This window comes from Suncus etruscus, chromosome 18 (assembly GCF_024139225.1).
Source record: "Suncus etruscus isolate mSunEtr1 chromosome 18, mSunEtr1.pri.cur, whole genome shotgun sequence".
NCBI classification, from domain to species: Eukaryota; Metazoa; Chordata; class Mammalia; order Eulipotyphla; family Soricidae; genus Suncus; species Suncus etruscus.
In genome coordinates, this window is record NC_064865.1 from 41,037,173 (window position 1) to 41,051,299 (window position 14,127).

Here is a 14,127-nt window from a genome sequence, read left to right on the forward strand (position 1 = left end):
ATATACATATATATATATATATATACCTTATAGCTTTGGGTCTGATATCAAGGTCTTTAATCCATTTTGATTTGATCTCTGTGCATGATATTAGATAGAAAAAATAAAAATAAATAAAATTTTGGCATTTTGTTCATCATGTATATTGCATTGACTTTTTGTTGTTAATCATTGCAGGGGGGGCTTGGCCACACTAAGCTGTGCTCAGGGTGTTTTACTCTTGGCTCCATAGTGAAGGATAACTCTTGACAGTGCTTAAGTGGGCCATATGGGATGCCAGAAATCACTTCTGGTGGCACTTAAGGGACCATATGGGACTAGGATTGAACCTAGGTCGACCATGTGAAGACAAGTGCCCTTCCAGTAGTACAGTGCTTCTTAAATAGTGGGGCGTGCTCCCCAGGGGGGGCACGAGGCTCTTAAAGGGGGGCGCGTTTGACCTCGGCAAACACTGTCATAACAAGCTAAGCCCCGTGTTTATGTCTCTGTATGTCTCTGGAACTGAGTTGCTGTGTCCTGCTTCAAACCCCGATTCGAAAAGCTATGCACTGCAAAACGTGCTCATTGTAGCCATTAATCCAGACATCACCTGATTAAAAAATCAGCTCAAATTATTTTATATATTTTTGTTTTGCAGGTTAAAGATTTTTTTTAAATAAAGATACTATTTACAGTTGCACGGGGATGCGAAATATGTTTTCTTCTTCCTAGAGGGGCATGACAGAAAATAACTGAGAAGCTCTGATGTACTATATATCTCTCTGAAGCTGAGCCTGAAATTTCTTTGCTTTGTCAATTTTGATCACTGCGCAGAGGTAGTGAGAAAAGGTAAATTTGGGCTATGCTTGGGTAGGTGAGGGCAAGGGATTGCCCATGCATGCGTTAGCAGCAGAATTCAATCATTATTTTTCATGTAAGAAACTCTCAAAACCAAGTTTACTTTGTCGTACTGAGATTAACAGTTCCTCCAGCAAACTAATGCTGGACATGAAGAAAAGTGGCAGAGCATCCTCATCTGGCTTTTATTAGGGGAAATAACTGTAGTTAAAGCTATTGCAGTATTAGGACCTGAGTGACAGCAAGTTTGCCTTGCACGTGGCTGCCCTAGGTTCAATCCCCAGCATCCCATATGGTCCCCGAACCTGCCAGGAGTGATTTCTGAGCGCAGAGCCAGTAGTAACCCAAGTGCCACTGAGTGTGGCCCCCAAACAAGCAAACAGACTACTGCATGTGCCTGATAGGATCAGGGTGAGTGCCCTTGCTTTGCAGGAGGCCAACCCTGGCTTGGCGGTGTCATCACATCTGGTGACTTGAGCAAAATTGCAGAGCCAGGGATGAGCATCGCTGGGCGTGTCCCAACCCTACACCTTTTCTCCCAAAAGCTGCAATGAAAAAAAAAATAATGATAGGGGCTGGAGAGATAGCATGGAGGTAAGGCATTTACCTTTCATGCAGAAGGTCATCGGTTCGAATCCCGGCATCCCATATGGTCCCTTGTGCCTGCCAGGGGCGGTTTCTGAGCATAGAGCCAGGAGTTACCCCTGAGCGCTGCTGGGTGTGACCCAAACCCCCCCCAATAATAATAATAATAATAATAATAATAATAATAATAATAATAATAATGATAAAAGCTAGAGCAGAGGGGTGTCATTAAACGACTGAGACACCTGTCAAGTCGTCTGCAAATGTCTTTACCAGAAGTTTTTCACCTAAAACTGTCAAGAGAATTCACAGGATGAACTTTTTCTTTATTTTTCTTCATTTTTTTCTTTTTTCCTTTTCTTTTTCTTTTTTCCTCTTTTTTTTCCCTGCCCTACTTTTTCTTTCTTTCTTTTTTTCTTTTGTTTTTTTTTGGACCACACCCGGTGACGCTCAGCTTCCTCCAGGCTCTGCGCTCAGAAATCGCTCCTGGCAGGCAGGGGGACCAAATGGGATGCTGCGATTCGAACCACCGTCCTTCTGCATGCAAGGCAAATGCCCTACCGCCATGCTATCACTCCAGCCCAACACATCACGGCCTTTTAAAAAGCCCTTTAGCTTCTCTGGCGCGGGCTCATTCCCGCCCAGCCCAGAAATTACCTCAAAAGCTTCTCACACACTAAATTAAATGACTTCCAACCTCTCTCTCTCTCTCTTCCTCTCTTACTGGAGCGCGCCCAGAGTTTAAGGGGCGGGGAAGGCGCGGAGGTGGTGCCCGAGGATTAACCAATCAGCAGCGAGCTCCGCTGGTGGCGCTAGTGACGTCACGCCCACTGCGGGTCAGCCTCAGCGCCGCCAACCAATGAAAAGCGCGCGCGGACGGAAGAGGGGGCGGGACCCAGGCAGGCGTCAGGGGCCTGTCGGCAACTTGACAGGACCGAGCATGCGCAGAGGCTCCAGAGAGGCGGGGGAGGCGCGCTCGTGCGCACGCGCAGTCGCAGTCGCAGCAGCAGCAGCAGCAGCCGCCGCCGAGACAGCAGCAGCAGCAGCAACACAGCAAACCGCCGGCGGCCCGCGGGCTGAGGGGGCGGTTCCTCGAGTGTCGGCGGCCTGAGGGCGGGCGGCAGGTGCCGCCACCAGCAGCCGCCTCAGGCTCCCACCCGGGTGTCCTCGCCCTGCTGCGGGGATGAGCCGGACTCCGTCGGCGGGGGCTGCCCATCCCCGCGAGGCTGCCCGGCGTGACCTCGGCCTTCGCGGGTGACCCGGGGGCCTGAGGAGAAGAAGCGCCTGCGGGGAAGCTGCTGAGGAAGGACGAGGGCTGAGGAGGAGAAGGACGCCCTGAGGGAGGGGAAGCTTCTGAGGAGAAGGCCCTGACGAGAAGCCCCTGTGGCCTGAGGAGAAACGAGGCCCTGAGGAGGAGGAGAAGCCCCTGTGGAGGAACAGGGCCAGAGGAGAAGCAGCCCCTGAGGAAGGAGAAGCCTGGGAGGAGCAGGCCTTGAGGGGAGAAGCTCCTGTGGCCTGAGGAGAACAAGGCCCTGAGGAGAAGCCCCTGAGAGGCAGCCCCTGGGGAAGGAGAAGCTTCGGAGGAGAAGCCCCCGTGGTCTGAGGAGGAAGAGACCCTGAGGAGAAGCCCCTGAATAGGAGAAGCCCCTGAGGAGAAGGAGGCCCTGAGGAGGAGGCCTTCAGGGAAAGCCCCTGAGGAAGGAGAAGCTTCTGAGGAGAAGGCCTTGAGGAGAGAAGCTCCTCTGGCCTGAGGAGAACAAGGCCCTGAGGAGAAGCCCCTGAGGAAGGAGAAGCCTCTGAGGAGAAGCCCCTGTGGTCTGAGGAGGAAAAGACCCTGAGAAGAAGCACCCCCTGAGGAAGAAGAAACCCCTGAAGAAGAAGAAGAAAGCCCTGAGGAAAAAGAAGCCCCTGAGGAAGAAGAAACCCCTAAGGAAATAGAAGCCTCTGAGGAAAAAGAAGCCCCTGAGGAGAAGGAGGCCCTGAGAAGGAAAAGCCCCTGAGGAAGGAGAAGCTTCTGAGGAGGAAAAGACCCTGAGAAGAAGCACCCCTGAGGAAGAAGAAACCCCTGAAGAAGAAGAAACCTCTGAGGAAAAAGAAGCCCCTGAGGAAGAAGAAGCCCCTGAGGAAGAAGAAGCCCCTGAGGATAAAGAAGCCTCTGAGGAAAAAGAAGGCCCCGAGGAGAAGAAAGCCCCCGCGGCCCCCTCAGCCCTGAGGCGAGCGCCCTTCGGCCCCCTCCGCCCCGCCGCCCGCCGTCGTCCTCGATGTCTCCCCGGCGGGGCGGGGGCCGCCTGAGACACTCGCCGAGCTGCCCCGCGCCGAGGCCCGTCGGCGGCCGCCACCACCAGCCCCGCAGCAGCCGCGGCCGCGCCCAGCGCCCTCGGCCGCCGCCGGCCGCCCCCGGCCGAGCCCTCGCGCCCCCGTCGCAGCCCGCGGGCGCCGCCCTCGGCGAGGACGGCGGGCGCCCCCCGGGGAAGATGATGAAGGCCGAGGGGGGCGACCACTCCATGATCAACCTGTCGGTGCAGCAGGTTCTCAGCCTTTGGGCCCATGGGACGGTGCTGAGGAGCCTGACGGGTAATTCGTTCATTCATTCATTCATTGACAGACGCACCCGGCTTTTGGGGTTTGGAGTCTGGGGGTGCCGAGCTGCACCCCCAAACACACATCTCCTCATCTTCCTCCTCAATTCCCTCTTTAAGGGTTGGGCTGCCCCGACCCCACCCCAGCCAGCAGCAGCAGCAGCGATTGTCCATTTTGGGGGTACGCCTGTCACCACTCATCCCTGGACCCTCCTGCCTGGGCAACCTCTCTCTCTCTCTCTCTCTCTCTCTCTCTCTCTCTCTCTCTCTCTCTCTCTCTCTCTCTCTCTCTCTCTCTCTCTCTCTCTCTCTCTCTCTCTCTCTCTCTCTCTCTCTCTCACACACACACACACACACACACACATACCCCAGGCTCCCCCAGGTTCCTGCTGATTTCAAGGGGTTCGCTCCTCCCCCCGTTTGCTGGAGTACACGCGCTGAACCGCGTTCCTGCTGTCACCCGAGCACCCCCTTTTTCTTGGCACCCGCCCCCCTTGGCGCGCATGGACTCGCGACTGGCTGTTGGGATCTTTGATTCTGTTGCTGCTCTTCCCCAGCCTCCCCCCACCTCCCTTTTTTGGGGGGACCGTCTCAAGCCCAATGCAGGATTTCAATCTACACCCTGCTCATAGTTAACCTGTTTGTTTGCGCCCTTTATTTTATTTTATTTTTGTAGGGGGTGAATGCTAGTTGGGGATGCCATGCAGAGACCAGTTAAGTGGATTTTAGTGGGTCTTGGAGCGTTAGGTCTTTCTTCTCCGCTCCTGGCCCCAAGCTTGCCTCTGCTGCTTGTGACATTCGATAATTTGGTGTCTGTCTTGTCTTCTCTTCCCTTCCTTGGCCAAGGCTGTCGGGAAGCACCTCCGCTTAACTACAGTAGGACAATTAGCAGCGATGTCTGGGTTCTAAGAGTGGACAGTGCAGTCATGTTTTTAGGGAGTCTGCAGTTTGACTTGGTGAAGAAACTATATGCTTTATGAAACCGGGCATGTGTGTGTATGCTCGGAGTTCTGCATTTTCAAAGTGCCTTCTTAAAAGCCTGTGTCTACAAGTAAAATCCATTGGCCATTTGTAGACTTCCCTTTGCTTTCTTCTAGGAGAGGCAAAAGAAAACTCTCAGGATCTAATTGGTGAAGAGGCATGAGGTGGCTCATTTGATCGCAAGCACCTCAGTGTTTCAGACGTGTGATGACAAACTAGTTCAGACCATACTATTTAAAGACCTCTTTTGACAGATTAAGTACACAAGTGAGAGTATACGTTAACATCTATGTATACAGGTGTAGTCTTAGTAAAACCTGGCAGGATATGTGGAATTTTGGTATCTATAAATAAAGTTTTCAGGGAGTAGTTATGTGCCACAAAAATGATTTTAAAATACTGACGTTTCCTTGATTATGGAAACCAAAATCGATGTTTAGTTTGATTCATGGTATCCATACTTTTTTTGTTTTGTTTTTGGGCCACGCCTGGTGACCCTCACGGCTTACTCCTGGCTATGTGCTCAGAAATCGCTCCTGGCTTTGGGGGACCATATGGGAGCCTCGGATTGAACCTAGGTCCGTCCTGGGTCAGCAGCTTGCAAGGCAAACGCCCTACTACTGTGTTATCACTCTGGCCCGTTATCTACACTTTTAATCTGTGGTTATTTACCTTGGAGCATATTGACTTGACATGATAGCTGCAAGTCAGGAACAAGTTTTTTGTACTGAAAATACTATAGTTACTTTAAAACCTTTTCATATTCAGTGGAAGTTAGAAGACAGACTGCTTTAGCTTCCAATGCTTTGCTTGTACCTAGAGTTCATATTTTCACATACAATAGTTGTATTTATTGAATTGAAATGAAAAGAGGACTGTATAGATGTAACTACCTACTTGTATAGTTTGTATGTGTTAACAACTGACTTTGCTTATTATCTAGAGAAAATTAACATAGGGAGCCATACACTTAATGTAAATTACTCCTTATCCAGATTTTTTTTTTTTTATTTTTGGGCCACACCCGGTAATGCTCAGGGGTTACTCCTGGCTATGTGCTCAGAAGTAGCTCCTGGCTTGGGGGACCATATGGGACACCGGGGGATCGAACCGCGGTCCGTCCAAGGCTAGCGCAGGCAAGGCAGGCACCTTACCTTTAGCGCCACCGCCCGGCCCCAAATTTAACAGTATTTTAAAATACTTAGTTTCAGAGTCCAGTGATAGAGGCTTTTAGTTCCATAAATCAAACATTCAGTTGAGAATGGTGGCTTCAACCCAGGTTAGCTCTGATTATATCTCATAATCTTAACTGGCAATTGCTCATTGGACTTTACTGTTTCATAAAGGATGAGCTGAACATCAATGTCTAAACAAGGAACCTTGGAACCTCTTCTAGGAAATGAGTTTCCTAGGATTCTAAATATACAGAATTATGTATTGCCAGGATAAATAGAGTGAAATAGATTAATAGTCTATTTGCTAAGCAAGTATATGACTTATAAAAAAATGAACAAAATAGTAATGTTCTGTTGTAGTTTGTTGTGACCTTCTTCAGGCTGGTGATTTTAGTAATTTGATGCAAGGGATGCACCCCACAGTGCCTTTAGAACTTGATCTGTTCAAAACAAACAGATAAAACTCCTAAAACAAGACAACACTATTGCATGCCCTCTTTGTAGCTGGCATTTTACTTTCATTGTTTCTCATCTTTACAATAGTCTTAAACAGATTTTTCAGTGATGTTCAGAGAGTTAAACCAAGTTCTTAAATCTTCTAAATTAGTGTTTTCCAAAGTGAGTCTCCCCTCTGCTTGGGAACTGGAAATATCCAGGGGCCATAATATCCTCAGTCATAGTGCAGGGGGAATACAAAGGGGAGCATTTTGCTTTTAAAGAAAGTAGATATAGATGAGGATACGTTTTTTTTTTTTTTTTCTCTGAAAGGCAGAAGATAAGCCAGATAAGTTGGGGCACCTCATGGTAAACAACTGATCTAGGCCCTAAACATAAGTGTTTACCTGTAAAACTATTCTTTTATCTTTTCTACATACTTATGCTACTTCCTCTTTATTCCTTTCAGTTAAAATCAGTTGCTTTATCTTTAAAGCTTTAGGCTTTATCCCTTTTACTTTTTCTTAATATAATTTTAAAGTACACTATCATTTTTTATTTCTCTGTTCTAGACTGAGATTTTTTAATAAGGGGTCATTTTCCAGGCTGCTGAGTGTGCAGAACCATTTAGTTCTGGAACCTAAGTACCTGTCACATAACAGCTGATGAATTTTTAAAAGTATTAACTTAGCAACATCCTAGTCGAGTTATATTACAGCTACATGTGTTTGACTGACTGTTGTTAACTAGGAAATTTGGTGCTAAATACATTTTATAGATAATTGTTCTATCTTTCATTTGTTTTGGGACTATATCCAGGCAATACAATACTCTGGTTGGTGCCAGGGGACCATATGCTAGAGTTGAATACAGTCAGTTACATGTAAGGCAAACATCTGTACTAGTTCTCCAGATAAACTGTTATAACTTTAAAACATATTTGATTTCTGAAGTAAAAGTCATCTCATTATATAGAAGTAGAGTTAAATAACTATGTCTAGCACGTTTCTTTGATAAAACGCCCTCTAGAGATAAAAATGTTTATCAGGTCGTAGGCCTTTTCTTAGGTCTAGAGTTTCTAACAACCCTTTAGGTTCAGTGCTTTTGTGACTGGTTGGGTTCAGGGAAAACTGGGGATGGGATTTTGTAGATTATAGAAGAGCTACTTGCAGGATGGTTCAGAAGTATTACTAAGATTTATACTTAATTCAATTGTAAGAGTATCAGCATATTGCATTTGAATACCTATATCTTGGTAAGGTGTTTTTGTCAATAATCTGAAACTGTATTTTCATTACAAAGTTCTCTCCCTCTTCCATCCCTCCCACAAGTTTATCTGTCATGTTTTCTTTTAGGGGAGGTTTATTTTTTGGGGGGCCACTCTGGGTGATGCTCAGGGGTTACTCCTGGCTCTTCATTTAGAAATTATTCCTGATAGAGCTACGGGACCACATGGGATGCCAGGGATTGAACCTGTTTAGGCCACGGACAAGCATCTTATGTGCTGTACTATCACTTCAGCTCCCTGACATGGTGTCTACACTTTGTTACAGAGCAAAATCACCTCTTAGGGCATAGATTTAGAGCTCCACTGATTATTTAAGGGTTAAGATCCTTGCTAACAGCATAGGAAATAACATTAAATTAGCATTTATTAGTTACAACCCTTAGTTGTAATTAGTTAGGAACACTTAAAATTTTTATTTTGTGACGTTTAAGCTCTATTGCTGTAATATGTAATATATTCATGGCTAGAGCAATAGTACATCAGTTTAGGGCACTTGCCTTGTAAACTTCAGACCCATGATCAGTCTCTGGAATCCTATTTGATTCCCCAAGCCCTACCAGGATTGATCCCTGAGAGCAGAACCAGGAATAAGTATTGAGCATTATTAGTGTGATCTAACCAAAACCCACATATCTATGTATAGAGAGAGGCTATTATGAGAGATTTAATATAGCTAAAGACATTAAATGTCAGTGAAAAGAATTTTTCCCAGTAGCATCTATAATTTATTTTTAAATTTTAACTAGGCTGATACTAGAATTTATCTTCTAAAAATAGTTTTACAAGTGAGTTTACCATGATGGGTGGCCCAGAGGTGAAGTGGTAAGATAATAGAGAAGTGGATTCTAATGGAGAGTGTGTTGTAATGTTATGTGCATGAAGCCCTTTTACTAACAGTATTATAAATCATGATGTCATGAATCAAATAATCAGTCATTAGCTGTAGAGTAGTTTTTATTAATAATAGCATTTTTAGGGATCAGTGAGATAATGCATGGATTAAGCCACTTAACCTCTCTTGCAACTGACACTGGTTCAATCTGGCCCTTAGCATACCAGGAAGTGAGATACCTGAGCACCACTGGATGTCTACCCCCCAACTAAAAGGATGTTTTAAAATTTTATTAAATTTTTAATTAAATTTTTGTATTTAATAAAACACTTAAAATATTTGTGTAAATATATGAGTTCTTGGACATTTATTGTTCCTCAGATAATTTGGTTCTGATAGATTCCTATATACAAATAGTCTTAAGGAGCCATTAGGATCCTTAAACATAAGAATCAAAACAAGTTTAGTCTTTGAATGTTACTAGTTAGCTTTTATACTTTAGTTATGTATTTCTCATGCCTCAGTTTTTTTATCCATAGAATCTAATGCAAACATGTTTCATAATTATGGTAAGAAGAAGCCTATCTAGACATTTTAATGACCTTAGAGAAAGTTTATAGGGACTGGAGTGATAGTACACTAGCTAAAACAGTTGCCTTGCAAACAGTCGATGTAAGTTTGATCTTTAGCATCCCCAAGCCTCTTAAGGAATGTTTGATTCCCAGAGTGCAGAGCCAGGTGTAAAATCTGAACACAGCAGATTTTGGCCAAAAATAGTCTCACTCATCTATGGGGTTTTAAGAAAAATAAAAGTCATTTTTGCAACAATCCTCAGAGACAATGAGAGGAGGGCTGGAGCTTCCAGCTCACTTCATGAAGCTCACCACAAAGAGTGGTGAGTGCAGTTATAGAAATAACTACACTGAGAACTACCATAACCATGTGAATGAATGAGGGAACTGGAAAGCCTGTCTGGAGTACAGGTGGGGGTGGTGTGGGATGGAGGGAGATTTGGGACATTGGTGGTGGGAATGTTGCACTGGTGAAGGGGGGTGTTCTTTACATGACTGAAACCTAATCACAACCATATTTGTAATCAAGATGTTTAAATAAGGATATTAATAGAAAAAAACCCAATGAAAGAAAATGTTTATAGGTTTTACTGTAGTTATAAGCCTTTAGCTAGGCTCATATGGAGTTTCTTTAGTTTTTAAGAATATTAAAGAAGATAATGGAGGAATATACAAAACCTCAAATATAATCACCAAGAATATTCTATCTAGCTAGAGGATTGTAAAGGGACAGGCAACAGATTAGGGAATTTATAGCTTTGAAGCTACCTTCAGAGAAGTATTAATGGAGAACCTTAAAAAGGCAATACAGACTTCTCAGACTTGTTATTTGAGTATGGTGTTCAATCATTATAGTTGCCCTCTAATCCTAGCTTGCTAAGGAATTTTATACATTTGTGATAATTAATGTTTTATTTCAACATCTGTCAGGTGTTTTTCATTTTATATCCATGGAGATTTTTATTAGTCTTAGTTATTAAATCTTAGTTATTTTATTCATTATTTCTTATTATTTATTTTATTACAATCTATTATTAAACTGATGACTATTAATATTATATATAAATTAATATTATAGTAGTTTCAGTGATATATTGTTTTCTAGCATGACCCAATATTCCCCTTTTTAGAATAAAACACTTACTCTTTTATAGACCTATTCAGATTTTCCCCTTAAATTTTTCTTAATTCTTTTCACTCTTAGACATTGGTCTAAAGAGTCTTCCTTATTATTTCTTTTTTTTTTTTTGCTTTTTGGGCCACACCCATTTGACGCTCAGGGGTTACTCCTGGCTATGTGCTCAGAAGTTGCTCCTGGCTTGGGGGACCATATGGGACACTGGGGGATCGAACCGCGGTCCGTCCAAGGCTAGCGCAGGCAAGGCAGGCACCTTACCTCTAGCGCCACCGCCTGGCCCCTCCTTATTATTTCTTATTCCCACAAGTCTTCTAGCAGTTAGTTATCTGCTATTATTTTTAAAATTTTAAAATTATTTTAAAATTATATATTATTAATATGTATTTATTTAATATTTTTAATTTTTTGTTTCATTTTGGGGCCATATCCAGTGACTCTCAGGGGGTTACTTCTGGGTATGCGCTCAGAAATCATTCCTGGCCAGGGAATCAAACCATGGTCCGTCCTAGATCAGCTGCGTGCAAGGCGAATGCCCTACTGCTGTGTCACCACGATGGCCCCTTTTAATTATTTTTCTTTTTAAAGAAAAATTTAATTCATCTTCACTATTGAAAGATATTTCTGAACATGGGTTTCTGATTCAGTGGGTTCCCCTTTATTTTATAAGGAATATTACTTTATTGTATTCTATTTAATTTCTAGTGGAAAATTTACAGGTCTTTGAGCTTTTTATTGTTTATAACATGTGCTTTTATCTTCTGACTACCACTCATATTGTCTCTTCAGTATTCACTCATTCATTATAAGTTATCTAAATATAGGAGGGAGGTTTTTTTTTACAGTTGTTTTTTCTTTTGGGAAATCTTCATTTTTACATTGTATTTTCTGATAGATTTGTGGTTTGAATATTTTTATTCACTATGTTTTTAAGAATTCTCTTTTTTTATTATCTTCCTGGGATTCCAATTATCATTGGAAATACCATTTCAATTTCAATTATTTCATACTTTTTAGATGGTTCTTTCTCTTATTTTTCACTTTTCTATTTCAGCTTGAATTGTTTTCACCATTTATCATTAAGGCCATTCTTCCTTTCACTGTGTCTAGTCTAGTGGTGTGCTCATTGAAAGCGGTTCATTTCTAGTAACACTTGTGTTTGTTCAAGGGTTCTTTTTTTGGTTATCACTTTTTAAAAAAAATTTAGATTTTTCAGTTTATGATGGAACTTCTATTTCTGCCAAAATTCCTCATCTGTTTGTATGTGCTATTCACTTTTTCCACTGGAACTTTTAAACTATTAGAACTAAAATTTTAAATCCCTGTTTGGCTATTATAAAATCTAGCTCATCCATCTCTAAGTGTTGTAATTGATCACTGATTTCTTGACAGTAAGTTTTTTTGTTTTTAATGTGTGTTGCGTAGTTTTTTTGGATATAGTGCTTTGTGTACATATAGCAGTAGAAACTGGATCACAGAATTTTTATGCCTGGAAATTACCTCCTCCTGTTAGACCAGTAGTGTGAAGACTTGATTTACTCAGGAGTAAACTGACTATGCTTTATTGTTGTAGTTGCCTTCTATGTATTATAGAATTCAGATTCCCTTCAGGTTGCTGTTGCTGCTTTATACTTAGGACAGGGACTGGGTGCTTTTGTTAATTTTAGGTCATTTTTACATGATTTCTGTTAAAGTCATTTTTACATGACATCTGTGCCACAGGAGAGTTGTTTTTCTCACAGTATATTATTATCTACCCAGTACGGTGCTTATTACTTGTTTTGGGACTCTTGGGGCATGGAGATTTATCAGCTGCCCTGGTCTAGTTTTAGGCAAGTTTTGTGTACCAGTATCTCATGGAAGTCTCAGCATGTTTGGCTTTCTGAATCATAATAGCTATATTCTCTGGTTTCTATGATTTGCTTTGGCAAGAATTTCTTCTCTCCCTGACCAGATTCTGTTTGGAGAATAGGTTCCTTAGTTCTGTTTCCTTAGTGAATGCCCGCTCCCAGTTCTTTTTATATTTTCCTACTCTTCATTTAGAGCTAAAGATTTCCTGAACCAGGCAAATTATTTGTGTATTGTTGAGCACTGATTGATCACTTTCTAAGTCCTCTAAACCGGTATATAGCACCAATAATTACACTCCAGTCTCCTTGGTAGTAAGTACCAGGTCCATCAAAGTGAGCTTGGAGTGTGTGTACTTCCCTTGGTTCACACCAGGACCCACATTTGACCTTTAATAGTTTGCTAAAATTGTAGTTCATTTTTTTCTTCACCAGTTGGTAGTGCCCATTTATTACATCTTATGTTTTACCCCAGATGACACAATTTATATCTCTTTCCTTCTTGGAATAAATTGCTCTCCTTTGAAATTGAGGTTTGAATTACTTGTACCTTCACCTCACTTAAAGGAGGTGAATTTGTATTTTATTTTTTATTAATTATAATTATAAAACCTGTCACAGGTATCAGGAAGAGATTGTGGTTTCTAGCTCAGAAAGGTGTAAGTCTTTAGCACTAATCCTTAAACTTAGTGAATCCACCTTAATTGACAATTTTTGTAGTTTTCTCATTTACTTAATTATAGTATAAAATTTAAGATGACAACAATTTTAGTAATCATAAATTTTATTTTGAATAAATATTCCTCAAATTATTCTTGTTTTTAAAATCAGTGGCTAAGTCCAGACCTTAATTTTTCGACTCTTGAAATATCTAGCTTCTCTCATCTTCTAATACAAAATTCCTCTATTTACAGTAGTAATCTTTAAAAAGTAACTTTAATCGAAGTAATATTTATTTAGAATCATTCTTCTTACCTCAAGAAGTATTCAGATTTCAGCAGACATCAGTAATCTATAATCTCATCTCTATTTCTTGGATTTTTGCAATTTCATTGTATATAATTCTGTAATTTGTTCATTATATCATAGAACAGTTGTTTTTTATTCTTGGATATGCATGAGAATTACTTCAGAAACTTTGCATAATTCTGATCTTCAATTAAATCAGAATGTCTTGAGTATTTGTCTCTTGGAGGCTCTTCCAAGTGACTTCATTATACTGATATAATTGAGAACAATTAATTCAGATTAGTGTTTACTAAAGTGGGCAAAAGCATTTCGAGGGACATTGGAATGATTCTGAAAGTCCTCAGGTTACAATTAGGGGTGTTTTTGGTTTGTTTTCCAGGGATCTTTTGAGTACTTATTTGAAAGGCAGGGGTAGTTCAAACAAATTTGGGAGTATCTGGTTTAGAGTAATCCATTCACCGAATTCAGTCTTTAGTGTGTTTATTATTTGGTTAAATCTTGTTCATTAAAAAAAAAAACAAAACAAAACTTGAGCTCAATTATATAATGCTCTTGAGATTGTCCTTATTTTTTTCAGGATTTTGTACCCCATATAATCTCCTATATATTGTTTTCTGAAGAACCTGACGTATTGGTTTTTGAAATATAGTTAAATGCCCAACATATCAGCTCTTGATAATATGAAAAAAACATTACTTTAGTTCTTAGTGGCTTTTGGGTTAATGCTGCCCTCTTTCTTCCTGAGGAAAAAATGTAGAAGTCTTGCAGACCAGTAGGTTTTTTCTGAAAGGACCAGTATTCATCATGTGCAGCATTGCAGTGATAACTACAGTAAATATTTTAGGCTCTGCAGGCCCTGGTTTCTGTTGTAACTGTTAGAAAATAACTGTAA

The 14,127-nt window shown here is 41.7% G+C and overlaps 1 protein-coding gene across 1 annotated transcript in view; it reads left to right on the forward strand.

The window, feature by feature from the left end:
* The first annotated feature begins 3,855 nt into the window (after positions 1–3,855).
* TMEM170B (transmembrane protein 170B) overlaps positions 3,856–14,127 on the forward strand; it is a 29,778-nt gene continuing 19,506 nt past the window's right edge. The window contains exon 1 of the mRNA XM_049765293.1: positions 3,856–3,996. Within this exon, the coding sequence (XP_049621250.1) occupies positions 3,897–3,996 (100 nt within the window). The 5' untranslated portion in view covers positions 3,856–3,896. The remainder of the gene's footprint in view (positions 3,997–14,127) is intronic.